Raw genomic sequence first — 24,845 nt, forward strand, 5'->3', positions numbered from 1 at the left:
GCTGGAGGAGAGGTCAGGGTATGATAAAAAAAATATATATATATATATGTGCAATTATCACAGGCGACTGGTACAAACAGGAAGCACAGAAGGTGTGCTCCTTGGGCAAGCTTGTCCCTTCTGAAGAGCCTGGGCTCTGGTACCAGACGGGCAGTGCTGTGGCTCCTGGGTCAGCCACTCCTTGTATTGGACCAAGTATTGGACCTTGTATTGGACCTAATAGTCTCATCTGTAAAGTGAGAACAGGGTCATAAAGTGCTCGAAGAATAGAGGTAGCCATTGCTGGAGGGCAAGAATGATCACCTTCAAATGAGTTGTTTGCTTGTCAATCATTTAATGTACAAACATAAAAAAAGACAAAGCAGAAAGCAGTTTTACATTGAATGAGTAAAGATAATTACATACAGCTGCCAACCCCACTGGATACTGAATCACTACAGCTTCTGCTAGATCTTAACTCCAAGGCTGAATGTCCCACCCTCCTCACAGAAGAAGCAGAGCATTAAGCAAGGCCAACATCCCAGCCTTCACTTCTAATCCTCCTCCTAAACCAAGAGGTCAGAGCAGAACTAGGGAGTGTTGCACTATTACCCAGAAGACAATATGAATGGCACTGGCGACTTCCCTGACTGCTCGGGAGTCTGCCACAGAGTGACTTAAGAGGCTCCTATGTTTACAGGTATTTTGGTCTGAATTGTAAGGTTTACAGCAAATACAGGGTGGGTCAATTAGTTCTAGGCCAGGGAACAATTGTCACAAATGTCAGGTCTTCAGTGAAATAAGACATACTGCTGTCCCCAAATACCCTGAGGCAAGGAGTGGCTGCCTGACCAGTCCATCCACATGGGAGACTCAAACCTGGGACTTCGCAAAATCAAATCTGGGTACTGAGGGTCCTCCTTCTAGTGAAAGCCAATGGCCCTGCCATAGAATTCTCAAAAGTCTTTTCTTAGTCACCCTTGGTTAAAATGACAGTTCAGGCCCTAGCTGATTTGGCTCAGTGGATAGAGCATTGGCCTGTGGACTGAAGGATCCTGGGTTCGATTCCAGTCAAGAGCACATGCCTGGTTGTGGGCTCCATCCCCCGTGGGGGGCATGCAGGAGGCAGCCAATTAAAGATTGATGTTTCGATCTCTCTCTTCTTCTCCCTTCCTATTTGAAATCAATTTAAAAAAATTTTTAAATGACAGTTCAGGTTATTTGGAAAAGACATATTAACCACCCTTCCTTTCATGTTTCAGTAGCCAACAGGACTCCGGGCCCTGAAAACCCACAAACACTTTTTCTTCACAATTATGAGCAATTGCAGCAACTGGCCAAATGTGCTAGCAACAGGAAAGCTGAGAGCGAACCATGTGAGTGGGTCTCATGGTGGGGAACTCATGGCCACAAGCAGCACACTGGCTTCATGACTGCCGTGCTGGACAGAGTGCCCTGCTCTGCAGCAGGTCTCAGCAGCAGCCAGCCACCCACAGGACCAAGAGTGGGAGTGCTACGAACAGACGATTCTGTGTCCCACAGATAACTGTATGAAGTGAGTGTTAATAGGTTCGGTTTAAGCAGAGCTTTTGGAGACAATGCCTCCAGATGGTCTATTATTAAAGTCTTAAGAGCTCAGAGCCGAGGATGATTGAGAAATTCAGAAGAATTAAACAAAAAACCCAACAACAAATAAGAATGGGTAGAAAGTGTCCAAGACTAAGAGCTCATTGTAGATGCTGACTGGCTCACTATGTCCCCAAGTTCATCTTAGAGCTCAAGTGAATTCAACACGTGAGACAGCGACATTAGACCTGAGTCAAGGGCAAAAACTTCTGGTAGTAGCTCTTGGTGACATCGATCATCAGCTCCTGGGTACATTCGGGAAGCTCCCCGGAGAAGAGTCCTGGGGAAAGAAAGACCTGGTCAGGCACGGGGAGCCAGGGAGGCCTGCGGCGAAGTCCGTTAAACCCCTAGAGGGCCTTTCTTTAGTCAAAATTCTAGGTTTTCCATCTTTGGTGCTAACAGAATACTTCCACTGACCACCTTCTGGACGATAAGAATGCTTATGTGTGGGGAAATAAATAATCTTGCTCTCAAAATGGAGAAATCTATTCCAAGTAAAAGAGCTTAGCACATTATTGCATGATCTGAAGTTGAGGCATCTGTGACTACATCAGGGGTTGTTCCAGACATGGATAGGTCCATCCTTGAATTCTGGTGTGACACCTCTTGGGCAAGTCAGGGTGCGCACTCTCAAGCTAAGAAACTGCCCTGCTATTCCTACATGGAATGAATCCAACATGCACCAGACAAAGAATGGGTCAGAGTAGGACAGAAATGTGCTATATACAGGGAGAGAAAAGATGGGCCTCAGATTGAAGGAGAGTGGTATTCTCCTACACTAAGGCTGGAAGTGTAAACTCATATGGCCATTTTGAGTAATTAAGGAATAGCTAGCAAAACTTTTAGAAGTTCATACCCTGTGATCTGACAATCTCAACTTCAGGTATTTTTTCCACAGATAATCTTGCCCAATTGCACAAGGTAAATAAAAGCATCGATGCCGAAACCGGTTTGGCTAAGCCTGAGGACTAAAAGGTCCCAGGTTCAATTTCCGGTCAAGGGTATGTACCTTGGTTTCGGGCACATCTCCAGTGGGGGGTGTGCAGGAGGCAACTGATCAATGTTTCTCTCTAATCGATGTTTCTAACTCTCTAACTCTCCCTTCCTCTCTGTAAAAAATCAATAAAATATATATTTTAAAAAATAAATAAATAAAATAAATAAATAAAAGCATCAATGCACAGTTTCTAATCATAAAAACCCAGGTACTATACAACTTCTAATGACATCTTATACAGGGCACAGACTAATTATAATGTGGTACTCTTACGCATTCAAAGGAATGAGGTGTGCCCTGGACAGTGTGGCTCAGTTGGTTGGGAGCTGTCCTATGCACTGAAGGGTTGCTGGTTCAATTTCCAGTCAGGGCACACGCCTGGGTTGTGGGCTCTATCCCCAGTGGGGGACATGCGGAGGCAGCCTATGGATGTTTCCCTTTCTCCCTCTCCCTCTAAAAGTCAATAAAAAAATAATAATAATAAAAAAAAAAGGAATGAGGTGAATCTCTACATACTGACAAGAAAAAAATATCCAAAATGTACTGTTAAGGAAGCAACTTTCCACACAGAATAGAGTATGATTTTGTTTATATATACATAAACAGTTTCATATATTCATATTATATACCCATATACCTATTCACTCATATATATACAAACACATACATATGCACTTTTATATATATATACACACAGTGAGAGAAAATAACAGGTAGAAGTAGTGGTCTAAAAAAAAATAACACAATTGGGGTGGGGGGGGGACAACTGATAATTCAGGCACCTTTTACAAATAAGCAGCCCATGTTAGATTTGAAAATACGTTTGGTCTGCACAGTATTTAATCTTTCTTAAAAATTAGTAGCCAAGCCCTAGCTGGTTTGGCTCAGTGGAGAGCATCGACCTGAGGACTAAAGGATCCCAGGTTCGATTCCATTCAAGGGCACATGTCCAGGTTGCAAAGTCGATCCCCAGTGGGAAGAGTGCAAGAAGCAGCCAATCAATGATTCTCTCTCATTGATGTTTCTCTCTCTCTCTCTCCCTCTTCCTTCCTCTCTAAAATTAGTAACAATATATTTTTTAAAAATAGCCAACATTTAATAATTCAGAGATATCACATAAACATTCAGATTTTTAGCTCCTCGGGATATTTAAGATCTCATAATCTCTCTCTCCCCATCCCTCCCTCCATCTTTTTTTTCTTAAATTTTTTTATTAAATTATTATCTGTGTACATATTTTAACATTGCTCCCCCATCCCATATATACCCTCCCTCCCCAGAGTTTTGTGTCCATTGGTTGTACTTATATGCATGTATACAAGTCCTTCGGTTGATCCCTCCCTCAATCTTTAAAGAAAAGTGCATTGCTAGAGAAATCTCTTAATCTCTTAACTTATTAAAGGTTCTTAGAACCAACTTATGGCTGACAGGAGAAGTCAGGGAAGCACCGCTAAATATTTCAAATCCAAAGAAACACTGTGTTTGGTACTTCTGATGAAGGATCTAAGCTGCCTGGGACCTTAGTGGTCATTGTATAAATGAGGAAACTGAGGCCTAGAGAGGGTGGGTTGTTCAAGGTGTGAGAGCTGGTTAATGAAGAAGTCTTGATGTGCACTTTGAGCCCTTATTTAGAGTTTAGTACTTTCTGCACTGTAATAAGATACTTCCCATGTTCATTTTATGCTAGCCATCTAAATGCTTCTGTTGGCAATCTCCATCTATACTAATAAAAGGATACTATGCTGCCGCAGCCGGTTTGGCTCAGTGGTAGAGCATCGGTCTGCGGACTGAAAGGTGTCAGGTTCGATTCTGGTCAAGGCATGTACATTGGTTGAGGGCACATCCCCGGTGGGGGGTATGCAAGAGGCAGCTGGTCGATGTTTCTCTCTCATCGACGTTTCTAGCTCTCTCTCTCCCTTCCTCTCTGTAAAAAATATTTATAAAAAAAATATATATATATATAGCCGAAACCAGTTTGGCTCAGTGGTGGAGCGTCGGCCTGCGGACTGGGGGGCCCCCGTGTTCGATTCCGGTCAAGGGCATGTGCGTTGGTTGTGGGCACATCCCCAGTGCGGGGGGTGAAGGAGGCAGCTGGTCGATGTTTCTCTCTCGTCGACGTTTCTGGCTGTCTCTCTCCATTCCTCTCTGTTGAAAATCAATGAAATATTAATATATATATATATATATATATATATATATATATTTTTTTTTTTTTTTTTTTAAAGGATACTATGCTAATTAGACCAGGAGACCTTCTGGATGTCCTTCTGGACAAAGTCATGGTGGTGGGGCCGAGGCAAAGGCAGTTAGGGGTGAGCAGGCTGGTGGGGGGGGAGTAGTTAAGGGGGCAATTGGGGGTGAGCAGGCCAGCAGGGGATGGAGGAGGGTGGAGGGGAGAGGGGCCACTGGGGACAATCAGGCCGGCAGGTACAGCGGTTAGAGGCCATCAGGCAGATGAGGAGTTAGGAGTCAGTGGTCCCATATTACAAGTTGGACATCCCCCGAGGGGGTCCCAGATTGGAAAGGGTGCAGGCCGGGCTGAGGGACAAATTTTGTGCACTGGTCCACTAGTCTTTAATAAGAGGCACAGGGTTTCAGGAAAACTGGCATTTGTGTTCATAACCACCTATGTTGGGCTATTACACTTGACCTTAGCCAAAAGGCCAAGCACTGATAATGATGGGCTATTACTTCAATCATTTGCATAATCTGCCTGGCCTGGGGTCTTCTGAGTTTTTGGCTTCTGGCCCAGATTCTTTCTGTATGATTTGCCTCTCAATTTGTTCCATGACTCAGTTTCATGGTGTGGAGCCCTCAATGATTTCTGTCATCAGCCCTAAGTTGATCTAAGGACCTTCAATAAGTTAAAAGACATTAGGAGATTTCTCTAGCAATAAACTTACTTTTTTTTCTTTTTTAAGAGAAAGGAAGGGCAGGAGACAGGGGGTGAGGAAGAGAGAAGAGAAATAAAATATCAGTGTGATAGAGAAACACTGATCAGTTGCCTCCTGTACATGCCCAGAATGGAGATTGAATCCACAACCTAGGTATGTTCCCTGACTAGGAATCAAACCCACAACCTTTTTGTGTATGGGACAACACTCCAACCAACTGAGCCACCCAGCCAGGGCACAATGCACTTCTCACCTCAAATGAGGTGTTTATCTGACAATCTGACCTAGCACTGGCTGAGAACAATTAGACATTTTCTCAGTGGAACCCCATATGAGGAGAATTACTAAATTAGTCTCTTCTTCAGAGATGCATGAAATAACAGAATGGCCAATTTCCACCCCAAAGAATCTGGGTGGACAGTATTGTCCATCTTTGAAACTCATATTCAGTTATCTGAGTAATGAGACTGTTTAAACTGGAAAAACAATTAAGCCACACAGTAGCAGATATCCATCTATGAATTTGTGATGTGTATACACATCACAGAATTTCAATCATGTAAACATGCATACTAAGAAATAACTGTCTCCCTGGCCGGTTTGACTCTGTGGATAGAGTGTCAGCCTACAGATGGAAGGATCCCGGGTTCAATTCTGTCAAGAGCACATGCCTGGATTGCGGACTCGATCCCCAGTGGGGGGCGTGCTGGAGGCAGCCAATCAATGATTCTCTCTCATAATCTTTCCCTCTTCCTTTCCTGAAATCAATAAAAAATATATATTTATTTTAAAAAAGGAAATGATGCTTAGAGTGGGGGAAATATGAGGTTCCATGTTCCTTTGATTTCAGTGTTTCCCAAGCTTTCTAGGATAAGCATGTATTACTTGTTTTCTACATGCTGTGTAATCAGGAACTCTTAGCTCATGATAGGTTTTACCTAAGAGCATTCTGTCAGCCAAGGTCGAGAGGTGATAATTCACTTCTCTCAGCTGTCCTAGAGTTGCCACTGGTATTAGACCAGGCTATACGTTAACTTTTCAATTTGGACATTTCTGAGCAGGGCAGGAAGTATAAGTTCAAATCACCAACCAATGTGCGCAGAAGGCCGTAGTTGGAATTCTCTGGAGACTTCCTTTTCCCATCTAGCCGCCCACGCCAAGAGACGTGCCTCTCTCTGCTCTTCCTGTGCCGGTGGCACTCGTGTTCTACGTCAGCTTTATTGAGGGACACCCTCCAAGAGGCCCTCTGCCATGTGTGGGCACAAGGCTCTCTGTCTTCCCCACAGTATCACTCTCTCAGCCACTCCTTTCTGAAGACAGCGTCAACTGAAGCGTGCTTCCAGGGTCCACTTCGTTTCCTCTTTATTCTGACCCGTGAGAATGTCTTACCCAACTATGCATTTAAAAGGATACCTGGCATATTGTAAGCAGCATTCTCACGTACTTTGTAGCAGAAGAATTTTTAAGTCAGCTAGACTACCATACTATCAGAGACAGAAACTGCCTGCATTGCTTTTGTGAAGGAAAAGAAACGAGTTTTCATAATCAGTACGGACGGTTACCTGGGCAGCCTGAGAAGACGGTGAATGGTGGGACCACCGTTTCTGGAGGTAGTACTGTGTTGTCAAGAATTTTGCAGCAGTCTTTCAACACACACCGACGCCCCTGAAATTACAATATTATTAACAGGAAATAGATCAGGAAATAAGAAAAAACATGGATGGCTATTTTATATTTTCTCATCTGTGATATCTTACAATAGCGAGGGATAGTGACAAGAGGCTTGGCCACAATTCTTCGCTTCAGATGGTACCTGACAAGCAGGAGGAGGCAGGAATATGCGTGCGAGTGTGCGAGTGAGTGTGTGTGTGGCGGGGGTGCACATTTCAGGTGGAGGTTATATGCTGGGGATGTCCAGGTTATCTTAAGCATTACAGACTATATGACATTCAGTCTTCTAAGGGTTCTGTTTAATTTTCTTCTCTTTATTTAATTTAGTGGACATATGTTTTGCTTGCTCAACATCAGTTCCCTTTTCCTCTGGTAACAGAACCTGTGTTTCTGTTGGGAACCAGCCCTATGCCCAGCTCAGCCCATGTGCTTCCATTTCCATCCCACACTCTAAACGCCAAGCTGGCCACAGAGACTGTCTAAAGCAGCGGTTGCCAAATTTTCGGACTCATGGACCACTGGCTGGCGATCACTGGTCTAGAGCCGTGGTCGGCAAACTGCGGCTCGCGAGCCACATGCAGCTCTTTGGCCCCTTGAGTGTGGCTTTTCCACAAAATACCACGGCCTGGGCGAGTCTATTTTGAAGAAGTGGCGTTAGAAGAAGTTTAAGTTTAAAACTTAATTTGGCTCTCCAAAGAAATTCCAATCGTTGTACTGTTGCTATTTGGCTCTGTTGACTAATGAGTTTGCTGACCACTGGCCTAGAGATTGGAATGTGAGCCAAAACCAGTCTGATGAATCTCAAAATCAGGGATTCTTCCGGGACCACTGGGGGGGGAAGCTCTTCTCAACGAAGTTTCTAAAGGATGGGACAGAAACAGGAGCGCTATCTTGTTTCCATGAGGAAAGATCCTGCCTGAGATGCTCGTACAGAAAAGCAGAAAGGGAAAGGAGGCTGATTCTCACTTCTTCATTCGAAGCCCTAGAGCCACTTATGCAGGAAATTAGAATCCACTTCTACACTAATGACTCGTATTAGTCCATTCATCTGTTTGAAGGTGTAGACTGAGCCTTCTATCTGACTTTATCCACTGCCACCCATTTCCACTGCCATCACCCACGGCATTCTGAGGGGAAGAGAGGACGTCTGGAGAGCCATCTGTACCATGGGTTAAGGGTAAGGAGAGGCCTGAAAACAGTTCAGAGGTGCGCCTCAGGCTACTTGCACCAACTTACATTTACATTACCAGTTTCACTATGTGAATTACCAAAGAATTTTACCAAAGAATATGAAAGATACTTTCATTTGGTTGTGACCAAAATTTCCCCATTATTAAATACCCAACTATACCCAAATCGGATGCATTTCCAGGAATTAAAAGACAGATTAATAGACAGATTGCCAGATGAATTTTTTTTTTTTTTTTTTTTTTTTTTTTTTTTACCTCTAAAGCACTTATATTTCTAAGGTCCGATTTCTTAAGTGTCTACTAAGTTGTCTCTAGCTGGGTGGACAATAGCTTGGCAATACTTGGCAACAACTTTAGCTCAGAAGCAAGTCATTCCTGCAGCTATTCCTCCTTGCAAAGTTCTCTTCCATGAATTCCCTGATATTGGCAATTTCAAAAATCCAGCTGGTGACCAGCTTCCTCATAATTTCCAAATGACTCAAAGATGGTATCTTAGCTCCTAATAACTCAGACTAAGCACATGGAGCCCTGAATGACAGGAAAGAGAACGTGCTATGTAAGGCACAATACATTCACATACAGAGAACTGTGCACAGTGCGCCCTGACAAAGAGGAACAAGGGTCCTGGCTGGTTAGGCTCAGTGGACAGAGCATGGGCCTGCTGCAGACTAAAGGGTTCCGGGTTCGGTTATGATCAAGGGCACATGTGTGGGTGTGGGCTTGACCCCCAGTAAGGGGCATGTTTTTATCTCTCCCCCTCTCTTCCTCTCTGAAATCAATAATATTTATATATATATCGAGAGAGAGAAAGAGAGAGAGAGAGATAACAAGAGGAAGAAAAGGACACGAATCTTCTCACTGTGTATTACCAGCCTGCTTTGTCCACTAGCTGACCATTCTGCCCACTCAGAGAATGATGTTCATTTTAGTTTCAGAGATTTCTGGGTAAAGAGATCAATTAGATATCAGTAAAATAAAAAAATATAGGTACTTCTTAGTCATAATGAATTGGTGGTAGTAGAGAAAGTTAACAGCTAAAACTACTTCTTTTTCTTTCCTGGAGAATTTTCCTGAAGGGGGTCAAGAAGTCCATGTTGCTAGCATTAAGCTACCTATCTCTCCTGATGCAAGTTATTCATCATCTCTGAGCCCTAGTGTCATCTGTGAAACAGGACATAAAACCAACCTGCAGGGATGCTGTCGGGATCAGAGTGGTAAATGCGTAACTCACAGCACAACAGCGCCTATTAATACTGCCTGTTGGACTTTTCCCACTGGCAACGGGGCAATTCTGATTAATACCTAAAACTTCACATATTCCAACAGTCAAGTCTACCACGTGGATGCTATAGGGAGGACCATGTGTCATGAGGCACGCCAGACTCTTTGAAAAGATACTTACATTACTTGAGAATCTGTAAGGTTCAGCAAATGAGGACAGAACTACCACTACTGAACAATGACTATGACATGACAGTCAACTGATACATTGAAAAGTGACCCAAGAAGCAGAGCACCTGACAATGGGACTAGACTTTCCGGGCCTGGGAATAGCATCTGGCTATGATCTTTCAAATGTCTGCTGCAGGGCAGGGACAGGGCTGAAGGACTAAGCTGCTATGCTGAGGTCTTCCTGGCCACAGAACATACCAGAAAAACCCAGCTGCGGCTTGGAAAGCCAGCTTGTCAATGGGATGAGGGACAGGCTGGATTCCACTATCTCCCCCTTCCTTCCACAGCAGGCCAAGACAAAGGCTTTCTGCCTCTAACACTAAGCACTCTGGAGGAGCACACCTGGCAGAACAACCTCCTCCCTTGATTCTGAGTAACAAGTCAGGTTGGAATGTTCCTCGCAGCAATGTGTTCTGCCCTGCACGGTGCCTGTGGCTCCTGGGATGTTAGCTGCACAGCTGCTACGAGTTTTCTGATACTCCAGCATCAGAGTCTCATCCAGAGCAGAGAGCCAGCTCTGTGTTATTAGGAGCAGCCATGAAAAAAATATTGGCTTTTCCTAGAATACGGTCTGAAGTACAAATTTAAAGTGAAGGAAACATTTTCCCTAAACAGAGTTTGGCTGTGATCATTAACATTCTTATAAATCCTGCCTGAAATCAAGCTCCTCATCTGTGAAACGGCAACAAGCCCAGCCTTGTGAAGCCTGAATGGACCAAACCAACTGACGCCAAGTCTCCTGGGACCAGATCCTCCAGGTTCTGCTGAGCAAGGTGCCCCCATGCACCCTGCATGCCCATCACCCTCAGCTCCCTGCAGTTCCCCTGAATTCATGTCCTGTGGTGACTCTGAGCCTTCCTCATGCCAGCCTCTTAACCGAAATGCCCATCCTCCCCTCGGATATGAGCCAGTTTTACCTCACCTTTCACTCACCCCTCACCCCATCAGACAGTAAGCTCCCTGAGGTAAGGCAACAGGTAGGACATATAATAGCATGACCATTCATACTACCTGGATTCAAATCCCAGTTCTACTTAATAGCCTCATCACTCCTATAGTGTATTTAAGATCTTCAGTCTTTGCATCTGCAAACAGAACAACAACCCTCTTGGATGATTGTGAGGAGTAAGTGAAAAAAATTAAAGGAAAGTGTTTAGCATCACAGGGAAGAGGTTCCATAAAGATCAGCCATGATCATGAATGCCTAGGAAAAAGCTCCAAATGAAATAATAATGCCAGCGGACCAGAGGCTACTTCTGCCATGTCTGGTCACAGAAGCAGAGGCCCACTGAGGGGAGGGACAGGAGCTGGAGGACTGTGAGGCTGCTTAGTTACCAAGTCACCGTACTCACAATCACACAATTCTTGCCAACATGAACGTAAGAGCCAATCTGAGCTGCGTTGACCACACAATCTTCCTCAATAAAAACATGGTCCCCAATATGTAAAGGGAAGAATGCAACCCTATAGAAAAAAAAGACAAACAAAGGTCAAGGTGATGCATTTCTGGTCAAGGCTTATAAAATATAGATCCTAATCTCAAGTTTATCATCTTGTCTTATTAAAACTGTTCCTAGCAAGAAAGGAATCTTCAGACTAGAGAAATTCTATAATTTCCCCAGTATTTTGTCAGAGATGGCAAATTTATATTTCAAACTTTATATCATTATACTCTATAAATTTTCCCACTAGTCCAATATCAGAAATATTAGCAAGGAAACAGCAAGGCAGAAGGGGCAAGATATTCTAAGCTAAAAGCACTGGCACCAAATAAAAATGAGTGCCTGTGTGCTCTCATTCCTGCTTCCTTTGAAAATGCTCACAGATCACATTTTTAATAATTCTATATAATAAAGAGCTAATATGCTAATTAGTCTAAATAGTCGAATGACCTTCCAGACATTTCTTCCCGATGAAGTTGGGTCTGCGAGGGCCAGCCATGGCTGTGAGGAGCTGTGAGGGCTGAGCCCCTTGCACGAATTTCATGCATCGGTCCTTTAGTCAGCTCTATAATACGCCAGGGGCTGACATCAGGTTTGTGGGATATAAATGCTAGCACCCAACAATCTGAAAATGGATATATTCCTTCATTTTGCTGAATGCCTTCTATATATCAGACTCTATGCTAGGAATTGGGGATATAATGGCAAAGATAAACAATGCAACCCTGCCCACAAGGCGCTTACAATAAAGAGAACAAAATTAAACAAGTGATTATATAGCAAGTAGTTAGTTAGAATTGAGGAAACGCTACAGAGAAAAACTACTACTATGTCATGTGAGAATATAACAAGGAATGGAGGTTTGGTAAAAGCTTAATTGAAAGTGACATATATAAACCAGGACTTGGACAGGAGTAGGTGTCAGTAGGCTTTCTGAGAGCTTCTAACATTGCTCTCATTCTCACCGTTTCCTAAAGTGTCATGGACAGTGGTTTTGTGATCATATTTACAAGTAATTTCAGTAACTTAGGATGGAAAACATTTGGACTGGAATGAACATAAAGTAGGTGGATGCTCCTTGCCTCTTTCCAGCCCTGGGTTCTATTCTGTCAGGATTATTTTGTCAGAGATGGCAACTTTATACATATATATATATATATATATATATATATATATATATATGTATATATATATATATGTATATATATGAACACATACTGAGTGTCCAGATTATTATGATCTCTGAACGCAGTGTAGACTGACCACAGAGTTGGGATTTTAAAATAAGTTTTTCCATGTATAAGAACTGCATAATGGGTAGTTAGAAAGAAGCAGAGGACTTACTAGCCAGAGGCTGGGGGCCACTATCTCCTGGTCCCTTGACATTTCAAGATTTGCAAGCTTTCCCTTATACGTAAGTACAGTGAGTGGCCAGATTATGCGTTCAGAGATCAAAATAATCTGGGCCACTCAGTGTGTGTGTGTGTGTGTATTTATATTTATATTTATAAAACTACGTCAAATGTAAATACTCTTTAAATTTTCCTGAATTCACATTTTTAGCCTGTACACCTTATGTGGCAATGAAGTCCCTGATTTCATCATAGTCTACAGCAGTACCATTAAGTTAAAAATTCCAACTTTGTACCATTATCAGGTTCTGGGACATGCATATATGTGGGATAAAATCCCTATCACCTCCTGTTCAGGTATTGTTGCTATTTATAATTTCATATTTCTATATTTCTCATGTGGACCATTCTTATTTACACATCCCTCCACTCACCAACAAACCCCTACAATATGCCAGACTCTATTCGAGGAGTTGGGGATACAATGGCAAGGAAAAGCAATGCAATGTTCATTCTCGATGCTTTTCTTGGGCCATACCTAGCCCAATAATGCTTTCAGCAGAAAGTGGAGTCAACACCTCTAGCAGAGTATTGGTCACTACACAAAATCACAAAAGGGAATCTACCACAAGGTTTCCCCCAATAGCCTTCTGAGCTAATGAGTGAATAATTTCTTGTGAATGCTTTAGCATGACTCCCTACTCCAATCCCCATATATCATGGAAAGCCTGGAGCCCAACATCATTAGGCGAGATGCAGGATTATCCCTGGTAAAAGCATGATTCACTCCTAGCTATTAAAGTTAGTCTGAGTTAGCTGCTCTCTTTTCCTTTACCTTGTTCAGACCCATGTGACAGGACTATCACATTACATAGTGGTGATCACATTACACAGCAGCTATGTGTTTATGTAAATACTGGTGTCCTTGTGCACGGATTCATACACATTGAGAGGAAATTAATTAGAAGAAATGTTTTAATATTGCTATTCACCCTTACTCTATAAATATCAATACAAAGCAGATTATTATTATAAATCACACAGGAAGAACAAATGGTAAAATATTTAACTGTAGCAGTGTATTCTGTAGAGGAGAAAACCTGAATTCATTTTCAAGTCCTACCATTTCTTACTTCTTTTCAATCAGGTCAAGTTTCTAAACTTCCTAAATCTCCATTTTCCAGCTAATGAAAATAGGATTCTACTGAGTCTCCTATCTACCTACTTCAGGACTTCTGTGAGGATCAAATGAGATGAGGTATGTGAAAATGCTTCACAGGCCGAAGCCGGTTTGGCTCAGTGGTAGAGCATCAGTCTGTGGACTGAAGGGTCCCAGGTTCGATTCCAGTCAAGGGCATGTACATTGGTTGCGGGCACATCCCCGGTAGGGGATGTGCAAGAGGCAGCTGGTCGATGTTTCTCTCTCATCAACGTTTCTAGCTCTCTATCTCTCTCCCTTCCTCTCTGTAAAAAATCAATAAAAATATATTTTTAAAAAATCTTTAAAAAAAAAAAAAGAAAATGCTTCAGACATCTAGTTAAAGTGTAAAATGTTTGCACCTGGCTATAAAGCAAGTCGTGTTCCTGGGCTGAAGAAATTCCAAGGAGGCTAGCTGCTAGGGAAAGGAAGCCATATGATGTCATTACCCGGCGCCCACAGCAACTGTTTCCAGGCTGGACTGGGCTGTGAGCCACATTTTGTGCCATGGGGTCTTGACATTGTTGGCTGCGATTTGGTGGGGTGTTGCTCCCAGGTGGTGGCAGGGCCTGTGTCCCACTTGGGGGAAGCCGAGTGTTGGTTTGTCAGCAACAGGTTCATGGTGCCATGTATTTTTAAGTGGTCAATGCACCTCATGGCAGCTTCTGCATTGAGTGTCTGCCCCCTGGTGGTCAGTGAGCTACTGGTCGGACGGATGGACACTTAGTGTTTTATATATATAGATTTCTTTTTCTTTTTTTTAAATATATTTTATTGATTTTGTACAGAGAGGAAGGGAGAGAGATAGAGAGCTAGAAACATCGATGAGAGAGAGTCATCGATCAGCTGCCTCTTACACACCCCCTACTGGGGATATGCCCGCAACCAAGGTACATGCTCTTGACCGGAATCGAACCCGGGTCCCTTCAGTCCCCAAGCCGACGCTCTATCCATTGAGCCAAACCGGTTTCGGCTATATATATAGATTTCTACCATTAGGTTTGAAGAAGCTTGAGGTAGGCGCTGGCCAGGTAGCTTAGTTGGTTAGAGCATCATCCTGATATGCAAAGGTTATGGGTTCAATCCCTAGTCAGGGCATATACAAGAATCAACCAATGAATGCATAACTACTGGAACAAATCAATGTTACTTTCTCTTCACCTCTCTCTCTAAACACACACACACACACACACAACTTTGAGGCAGGAATGCTATTTTATCCATCTTTATATGCCCTGCTTATAACCTAGCGAATAGCATAAGGGCATATTCAATAAATGCTTGTTGAATTACTGGATGGAATGGAGATGGTGTCACATGTAGGAACCAGGGGAGTAAATTAGCTAAGGAGAAGGGAAACAAAGAGAATACCACCATGCAGGTAGAGTGGCCAGTTTTCCTGCTCTGCCCATGGCCTTTCTTGGACACTCCTTATTCCCACTGTGAGATCAGTGGGCATGACTTGACCTGCCCTCGGGTCACAGCTATTAGACCAGGGGTGAACACTTAACTCATGCTGAGCCAATCAATTCCCTCTCCCATGAATTTTAAATAAGACCTAAGATCTCTAGTTGGTATCTGCTGGAAGTCTAAAAGGAGAAATGATATAAATAAGGGGCTGCAGTAGCAAGGTCAGCTCCAGTAGGAGAGGGGAAAGACAATTCGAGAAAGAGGAGAGGAAAACAGAAGTGCAGAGAGCACAGATAAATACAAAGTATCATTTTGGAGACAGAAATACTAGATACACAGAATAGTTGTCTTGATTCTGGCAAGGTGACTACTTTGGGGTTCTAGCTCCTCATAAGGCTTGGCCTCTTTTTCTACCCTGAGGTTCCATCAAATGTGCCTGTGTCTGTTTAATAAGAACCCCTTTTGCTTTTGCCAGCTTACGTGGATTCTGTTTCTGACAACCAACTATCAACTAGATAGGACGACCACCACCAGAATTCTTACTCAGCCTCTCCAACAACAGCGTAGACCCATTCCTTGCACCACAATCAACACAGAGAACACCACCATTAGCAGCAGCTTGCCCAAGACTGAAACAAGATAATTAAGTTACATACCCTTTGCTGAATTTCTTGAACGGTGGCCTTATGACACTCCGACTTTTCACAACACAATGACGTCCAACTCTTACATTTGCCAGATCTCCTCGGATAATACAGTCATTCATCACAATGGTCTATAAATCAAAGCACACTTAAAAATTATCAAATAGATGAAAACATAACAAAAAAAAGGGCAGGTAACAAGACCCTAACTGAGAATTGTGGTATGAGTTATTGCAAGCTTGTCAAACTCACGGAACACACCACATTTAAATAATGAATTTGGTCATGAGTTTGACACTACTGAGTCTAATGTTCTCCTAAAGGTATAACTTGTCAGATCAAGACCTTGTATGGAGTCGAAATCGATGCTCTATCTGCTGAGCCAAACCGCTTTTGGCACCAAACCAATATTATATGAAATGCTGAAAGGTATTCTTTAAGAAAAGGAAGAAGAAAAAAGATAAAAATTATGAACAACAAATACATATCTATCAACAAGTGAACCTAAAAATCAAGTGAATTAAAAATCTGATGAGCAGCTGAAACCAGTTTGGCTCAGTGGTAGAGGGTCAGTCTGTGGACTGAAAGGTCCCAGGTTAGATTCCGGTCAAGGGCATGTATGTTGGTTGTGGGCACATCCCCGGTAGGGGGTGTGCAAGAGGCAGCTGGTCGATGTTTCTCTCTCATCGACATGTCTAGCTATCTATCTCTCTCCCTTCCTCTCTGTAAAAAATCAATAAAATATATATATATTTTTAAAAATCTGATGAGCAGAATAAATTGGTGAATATAATAAAATCAGGGGCATAGAAAGGGAGTGGACTGATAATTCTCAGGGATAAAGGGGTATGAAGAGTGCAGGAAAAGACTGGACAAAAAAATGTACACCTATGGATGAGGACAGTGTGGGGAAGGTAAGGGCAGAGGGTGGGGTGGGAACCGGGTGTAGGGGAGCAAGAGGGGGATAAAGGAAAACTATTGTAATAATCTAAACAATAAAGATTTAATTAAATTTAAAAATAAATAAATAAATAATAAAAGAATTACCACATGACCCAGCAATCTGATTCCTAGATATATATATCAATATATTAAAAAAAATTGAGAACAGCTATTGAGAAGCCTACAACTCAGGCATGTGCCCTGACTGGAAATGGAACTGTAACTTCCTGGTTCGTAAGTCGATGCTCAATCATTGAGCTATGGGAGCTGAGCACAGAAAATGTTTTATAATTAGCTGATGAATTTCCAAATGAGGCAGATGAAGTTAATGCAATTTCCTATTTCTGTGCTAAACAGTGTATCTATAATTACTAATTATATCTATTTACTGAACTATTTTCCTTTCCATTAAATCTCAAATGGATATTATGGGCTAATGGAGATAGAAATTGTATCTTTACTGAAAATATTTGTGACCTCTTGATTACAGTTAGACTATTTTCCCTCTGGAGATTAGAGGTTCAACATTTCAAGGAAAATTTAGTATTCCAGATGGCAGGAGACACAGACTTCAATGTTTATTAGTCTCAAATATATCTTGATATTTTCTATGGTTCTAAAATGTTCTAATATTACTTTCAAGTTTATTTTTAAATTTTTAAAATTCTATCCCGAAGATATTTTTCCATTGATTTTTAGAGGGAGTAGAAGACAGAGGGAAAGACAGGGCCCCGGTCAGGGAGAGAGCCTGTAACCAAGGTATGTGCCCTTGAACAGAATTGAACCCAGGACCCTTCCACTGAGCCAAGTTGGCTAGAGCTATCTTCAAGTTTATATTTATCTCTCTGCTATTTTGATTTATTCAGACTAAAGATTTTGAACTTTTCATATTCCATTTTACAAACTGGTCTCAAATTGTATACTCTTTACAAATTCTCACATTAAGTCTAAGTGTTTCAGTTAGTACTGATTCAATATTTATTATCAAACAGATAAATATGTAAGTATTACTTTAGTTTCTACACTAAACATTTTGTTATATATTTATGGTTTGTGTCCAGTATTTCAATATTGGATAATAATTTCAGTTGTGGGTGCCATTGTATTATGTTCCTGGCATAAAAGGCAAAAGGCTTTCTGTAGCTTCCTTTTATTGAACACCTTTTGTATTTAATAAATTCAATCTGGAAAATTGAAAAAGAGAATATATATATATATATATATATATATATATATATATATATATATATATAAATATAAAAAAGCCTAAAGAACCAGAACGCCCAGTCGCTAGGATGTTCACTGATCACCAGGGGGCAGTTGCTCAAAGTAGGAGCTGCCCACTGATGGTAAGGGCACTCCCAAAGCCAACCCCCCCTGGCTGGCCAACCTCCCATGGCCCCTGGGCTGGGACAGAGAACCAGTGTAGGTGGCAGCGGGCATGGCCTCTTTCTCAGGGGGGATGAGGGCGAGCTCCCTCCTCAGGGCTGATGGCCAACCTCCCGTGCCCTGTCCTTCCCGCTGGCCAGCAGGCCATGATTGGCCCACTGCCCATCTACCGTGGTGGTGCAGAGGCGAGGGAAAGGGGGTGGAGGCTGGGAACCACATGGCAGCAGGCCACCGACCACTGCGGCATCAGTGTCCAGCATCCATTCCTTCCATGCCCAGCCTGGTGGCCATCACCTCCTCTCCAGCTGGGCCCTGATTGGTCTAGCCCCAATTGGCCCTGATCGCTGGCCAGACCTAAGAACCCCACCTGTGCATGAATTCCATGCACTGGGCCTCTAGTTTTTAGATATACAGCAATAAATGGGAGATGTGCAACATTTTATCTGCCCTGCTGACGTAATAATTTGTGAAAAGAAAGCAAAGGTACCCATCCAGGAGGTGGCTTTGTCCCTTACCTTGCCATTGAGAACGATGTTCTGACTTCCGCACAACACTGACTGGCGACTAACTTTGTTCCCAGATGCCTGAAAGGAAACAGCAGGACATGAGAGGGAGCAAGCTGAGTGGGTTTTGAGCTATAGGTTTCCATCAATAAAGAAAGACTTGAATATAGGGTATAGTCTACAAAGGAATGAGTCCAAATTTTTAATAAAGCAAGGGTGGATTAGCAAACTATAGAGATTCAAGGAATAGATCCAGAATTTCGATGTGGTATGTCTGTCTATAGCCTAGTGGCATCAGAGATTTGGATTCAAGTTCCAATTCTATACACCAATTTTAAAGCTCTAGCCCCAGGTTAACGGCTTCACCAGTATCACATAGTTGTGAGAATTCAATGAAAAGCAAAATTATGGTAGTAACGTTGACTGAACAATTTACACACATCATATGTTGACATCATATATGTGCTAAAGAACCAGTCTTTAGCACAGAGTAATCAATGATGACAGGTTCATTTTTAAAAGCCCGAAGTCTGGAGCTGTAATTATATTAGGATGGACAAGACATGTCCTGCTTTCTAGAAAGCACTTTATCTCTACGAGGAAATCGGGATTCAATGAAAACGCCTAAACTGGCCATTTAAGGAATAAATAAGGCCAGACCTATACACGCCCATACAGCCACAGGGACGCGGGTGGGGCAGGGACAAGATGGGGCACAGGCCCCAAAGGGACCCAGGCCTGGAAAGGGAAGCGCCGATGCGTGGCCACCGCGCACCGTCTCGATGTACTCAGACTTGTTGTAGAGCAGCTCGCCCAACTCCATGGCCACCTAGTCCTCCCAGCAGCTCGGGCAGCAGTCAAAGCCTGTCAGCCGCTGGGTCCGCCCGGGTGCCGGAACTTCCGGCGAGCGCTGCACTTCCGCTCCCAGGCTGCCTCGGGTCTCATTCCCAGCCCCGCCCCCGCGAGGCGGCCCCGCCCGGCGCTCAGCCGTCCCGGCTGCGCGTGCGCACCCAGCGCGGGCCGCCATTGGCCGGGTGGAGGGCGCGCGGGAGCTCGCTGGTCGCGCGCTGCGGGCGCCCCGGGCGCCCCATTCCTTCCCGGGTGCTGGCGGGGCTCGGCCCACGGGAATCCCGAGTCCGCAACTCCCGGGGCCGGCGACGGCTGCTCTTCCCGTTCGTCCGCCGGCCCGATGGAAGAACCTTCTGGGAAGCCCCTCAGTTTTGAGGAGAAGGAAAAGGTGCGGGGGTGCGGGAAGGGCTGGCTCCAACTCTGACCCCTTCGCCAGGATTGTGGGTCGGTCCGCGCCGTGCAGACCTCGGTCTGCGCTCCTTGGACTCGCGCTGCCCCGGGAGAGGAAGTGTGGGAGAGGCTGTACTCGCCTGGTGGCATCTAAACACACTTTTTTTTTCTTGCACCACTAACAAATACAAAATGTAAAACTAGACAAAGCTCTGCCAAGACCGGTTTGGCTCAATGGATAGAGCGTCGGCTTGGGGACTGAAAGGTCCCGGGTTCGATTCCGGTCAAGGGCATGTACCTTGGTTGCGGGCACAACCCAGTAGTGGGTGTGCAAGAGGCAGCTGGTCGATGTCTATCTCTCATCGATGTTTCTAACTATCTTTCTCCCTTCCTCTCTACAAAATCAATGAGATAAATATTAAAAAAACAAAACAAAACTAGACAAACCTCAAGTCCCCATCCACACCTTCCCGCTGCCCCACACTCCCAGCCGTAGCTTCGCCCAGCCACCCCGGCCTCAGGCTGCCGGAGGCGCCCTTGTCTCTCACCACCAAAAAAGGTGTGTAGTTTTTGGAAAGGAGAAAGTTCATACATGGTACAATCAGGATGGTTCTGCAGCTTCCGTTTTCCTTCTCCATGATTGACATCCGTGTTAGTACATGTTTATCCACCCAATTCTTCAGGTTCTGAGTAGAATTCTGTTGTGTGGGAGTGCCATTTTAGCTATTACTCTGCGGAGGGACTTAGGTGGCCCCTGCTTGGCTTCTACAACAGAAACAGTGTTGCTTTAGCCATCTGTACTATGCCAGCTTGTGTTTATGCTGATATTAGCTAGAATGTATCTTGTGCTTTCTGTTCAAGCTTTGTGCTACACTCTTCATTCACATTAACTTGTCAGTCCTCTTACCGCGACCTATTTTCTTTTTCTTTTCTCTTTTTAATATCAGAGAAAGGAAGGAGAGAGACAGACAGACAGACAGACAGACAATGATCAGTTGCCTCCCACAGGCACCCGGGGATGGAATCTGCCGTGACAGGGAATTGAACCCATCACCTTTTGGGGTATGGTGACGCCCCAACCAACTGAGCCACACCAGCCAGGGCCCTGCCTACTTTCCAGTGGGGGTGAGAATCGCATTTACAAGTCAAGATAATTCCCAGATAATTGATAAGCCTGGTGACTGATAGGACGTTGAAAGAAGCAGTCTGGCATAGATTTAAGAGCACAAACTAGAGCTGGACTGCATGGGTTTGAATTACATACCGTTTATAAACTGTGATCTTAGACAAACTGCCTTCCCTCTCATCTTCCCTTGCCAGCTCCTTCCTCCTCAGGTCTAGGGTCAAATAGTGGTCCTTAGAAATGATCCCTGGCCACCCTATCTAAAGCAGTCCATTTCCGCAACTCAGGAGCTCCCTGTATGCCTAGATATTGATTACCATGTGAAATCATGTTTATCTGTTTTCTGCTTATTGTCTGCATCGTTCACTATAAGCTTGGCCACACTGTATGTCTAGCACCTGGAACAACAGCTGCTGCCTTAGGAACTGACGCAGCTATTGTCCCCAGGTGGTAGAGATACCTGGACCAAAAATTGACAAATAAGAGATTCCATTCTCCAAGTGAATGTCTGAGGGTGACAGTTCTTTGTTGTTAATTCTCACCTTAGGATATTTTTTCCCATTGATTTTTAGAGCAAATGGAAGGGAGGGGAGAAACAGAAACATTGATGTGAGAGAGACACATTAAATGGTTGCCTCCTGCACACGCCCCAGATGGGGCTGGGGATCAGGCCTGCAACTGAGAGGTACGTGCCCTTGATCGGAATTGAACCCGAGACCCTTCAATCTGAGGGCCAAAGCTCTATCCACTGAGCCAAATGGGCCAGGGCAAGTGTGACAGATCTCGCTACTTTGGAGGTTCTCTCAGTGAGAATGAGGTCTGGGGGAACAGAGGTAAACAGATAACAGAGTAATAAATACCATGATAAAGGAAGCACAGAGGAGAAGTGTACTGTCTACCTGGATTGAAAAAGAGCCTAGAAGTCTGTTCCAGGGAAATAAAAATCTAAGCTGAGGCAAGCGGAATCGGTAGGAAACAGCAAAGTGAGTTGGGTGAGAGCAAGCAGCTGTGCAGAGGTCTGAGCCAGTAGAGGGCTGGTGCTTTGTGAGAAGTGAGAGGGAGGGCTAGTGCCCTGCACTGCCTCTGGCTGAGGACCAGCTGAGCATGGCACACTCATGTCTGGTAGGCACTGTACCCCTCTCTTTCCACTGCTCAGAATTGTCTGGTGTTTTTCTTTCAGTTGAAGGAAAAATTAGCATTCTTAAAAAGAGAATATAGCAAGACTTTGGCCCGTCTTCAGGTAAGTGAATCTTATTCTCTCAAATTGAGGTATTGTAGTACAAACTATGAACAATTCTTTATCATAATCAAGCGTTAAAAAAATAATTTGCCCTTAAATTTGTTCCTTGAGCTGCTTCTGCTTTCTCTAGCGGGCCCAAAGAGCTGAGAAGGTTAAGAATTTTATTAAGAAAACAGTGAAAGAACAAGATTATTTGCTCCAGCCAGAAGTTTCACCACAGCTAAACCACTCAGGTAAAGCTAACCACTCACTTATGCTTGCTTTATTATTCACTTTCCTGGTGTATTTGCTGTGGTTCTTCTCCTCTTGAGGATGCAATGGACTCTTTAAAGTGCACAATTGGATGGTTGTTTATATATATTCAAAAGAGCATGCAGACATCATCACTATTTCTAGAACATTTTCACCATTCCCAAAAAGAAACCCCTTACCATCCCGCCGCTATCCCCTGCAGACCACAGATCTACTTTCTGTCTCTGTGGATTAACCTTTTCTGGACAATTCGTGTAAGTGGAATCATATAACGGGTGGCCTTTTGGGACTGGCTTTTACTTAGCATTATGTTTTCAGTGGCCATTCACCCCAACGTACATACACCCAGGCTTGCATCATTACCCATCCCCCTTCGCAGCTGAATAACGTTCCATTGTATAGGTGTACCATTGTTTGTCAATCATCACCAGAGGGCATTTTTTCCTCATTGATTTTTTTAGAGTGAGTAGAAGGGACGGGGAGAGGCAGAGAGAGAGAAATATTGATGTGAGAGAGACTTGCGCCCTGACTAGGGCCAGGGATCAAGATTGGAACTGAGGTACGTGCCCTTGACTGGAATGGAACCCATGACCCTTTAGTCTGTGAGCCAGTGCTCTAACCATTGAGCAAAACCAGCCAGGGCAAAGTAACATCATTTGCATATCCATTCATCAATTGATGGACATTTGGGTTGTATCTGTTTTTTGGCTAGTATGAATTTGGGTTATTAAGCTACCATGAATATTCATATACAAACATTTGTATAGATACTTGTTTCCAATTATTTTCTGTATATGCCTAGGCATGGAATTGCTGGGTCAAATGGTAATTCCACATTTAACTTTTTTTTAAAATTGATTTTTAGAGAAAGAAGTGTGGGTTTGTTGTTCCACTTATTTGTGCATTCATTGATTGATTTATTGTATGTACCCTGACTGAGGATTCAACGTGCAATCTTGGCTTATCAGGACAATACTCTAACCAACTAAGCTAACCAGCCAAGACTATGTTCAACTTCCTGAGAAAATGCCAAACTTCCCTATAGCAGCTGCACCATTTTGTATCCCGCTACAATGTGTATAAGGATTCCAATTTCTCCACATCCTCACCAGAACTTATAATTTGCCATTTTAAAATTACAGCCATCCTGGAGGATGTGAAGTGGTATCTAAGTTTGGTTTTAATTTGCATTTCTCAGTGACTAATGATGTTGAGCATCTTTTCATGTGTTTAGAGACCATTTGTCTATCTTCTTTAGAGAAATGTCTATTCAAGTCCTTTGCCAATATTTTAGTTAGGTTATTTGTTTTTTAATTCTGGGGTTGTAAGGGTCCTCATATGGTAGCTATTTGACCCTTATTAGATGCATGACCTGTAAATACTTTCTCTCATTCTATGAATAATAAACTGTGCTTTCAGTTGGATTGTTTATTTAGTGCTCTTTTTCCCTTTCAACTTTTAGTAATTACACTTAATGCTTAATTATTGGAAAGATTTTTTTAAAATATATTTTTATTGATTTCAGAGGGATAAAGAGAGAGAAACATCAATGACAAGAATCATTGATAGGCTGCCTCCTGCACACCCCACACTGGGAATTGAGCCCACAACCTGCACATGTGCCCTGACTGGGAATCAAATCATGACTTCTTTGTTTATAGGTTGATGCTCAACCACTGAGCCATGACAGTAGGGCTGGAAAGATTTTAAAATTAAATTTCCGCATATATACAGAGAAAAGTGTCTGGCTGGAAATACTCTAAAAAACAATGGTCATGCCCTAGCTGGTTTGGCTCAGTGACTAGAATGTCAACCTGCTGACTGAAGGGTCCCAAGTTCCATTCCGGTCAAGGTTGTTGGCTTGATCCCCAGTAGTGGGCATGCAGGAAGCAGTCGATCAATGATTCTCTTTCATCACTGATGCTTCTCTTTGTCCTTCTCCCTTCCTCTCTGAAATCAATAAAAACATATTAAAACAATGGTCATTTCTCATGTTAATAATTAGGTCATTTATAATCATAAAATTGGAGGCTATTGAAATAGGAATGAGGTTTTAAAATTACTTGAGCCTTGGCCAGTGTGGCCCGGTTGGTTGAGCATTGTCCTTGCACTGAAAGGTCACTGGTTCCATCCTTAGACAAGACACGCACAGATTGCAGATTTGATTCCCAGGCAGGGCGCATACAGAATGCAATGGATCAATGTTTCTCTCTCATTTCAATATTTGTCTCTCCCCTTCTCCCTTCCTCTCTGTCTCTAAAATCAATAAAAATGTATTTTTTAAGAAATTACTTGAGCCAAA

General features: G+C 43.3%; 2 protein-coding genes across 5 annotated transcripts in view; one reads left to right on the top strand and one right to left on the bottom strand.

Annotated features, from left to right (window-relative positions):
• Positions 1-314: 314 nt before the first annotated feature.
• Positions 315-19,614, bottom strand: DCTN5 (dynactin subunit 5). Its single transcript, XM_084882779.1, has 6 exons — positions 19,465-19,614; positions 18,702-18,770; positions 15,868-15,986; positions 11,162-11,273; positions 7,059-7,161; positions 315-1,885 (listed from the first exon to the last, which is right to left on the bottom strand). Exons 1-6 carry the CDS (start codon positions 19,510-19,512, stop codon positions 1,788-1,790), a joined length of 549 nt encoding a protein of 182 aa, XP_084738905.1. The 5' UTR covers positions 19,513-19,614; the 3' UTR covers positions 315-1,787.
• Positions 19,615-19,707: 93 nt separating this feature from the next.
• PALB2 (partner and localizer of BRCA2) overlaps positions 19,708-24,845 on the top strand; it is a 28,036-nt gene continuing 22,898 nt past the window's right edge. For 3 of the 4 annotated variants that reach the window (XM_084882703.1, XM_084882705.1, XM_084882706.1), the window contains exons 1-3: positions 19,708-19,926; positions 22,232-22,291; positions 22,422-22,524. In XM_084882703.1, coding sequence (XP_084738829.1) covers positions 19,879-19,926; positions 22,232-22,291; positions 22,422-22,524 — 211 coding nt within the window. In that variant the 5' untranslated portion in view covers positions 19,708-19,878. The remainder of the gene's footprint in view (positions 19,927-22,231; positions 22,292-22,421; positions 22,525-24,845) is intronic. The other variant, XM_084882704.1, reaches the window with a different exon arrangement.

Source organism: Pipistrellus hanaki (assembly GCF_964339955.1).
Source record: "Pipistrellus hanaki genome assembly, chromosome: 4".
NCBI classification, from domain to species: domain Eukaryota; kingdom Metazoa; phylum Chordata; class Mammalia; order Chiroptera; family Vespertilionidae; genus Pipistrellus; species Pipistrellus hanaki.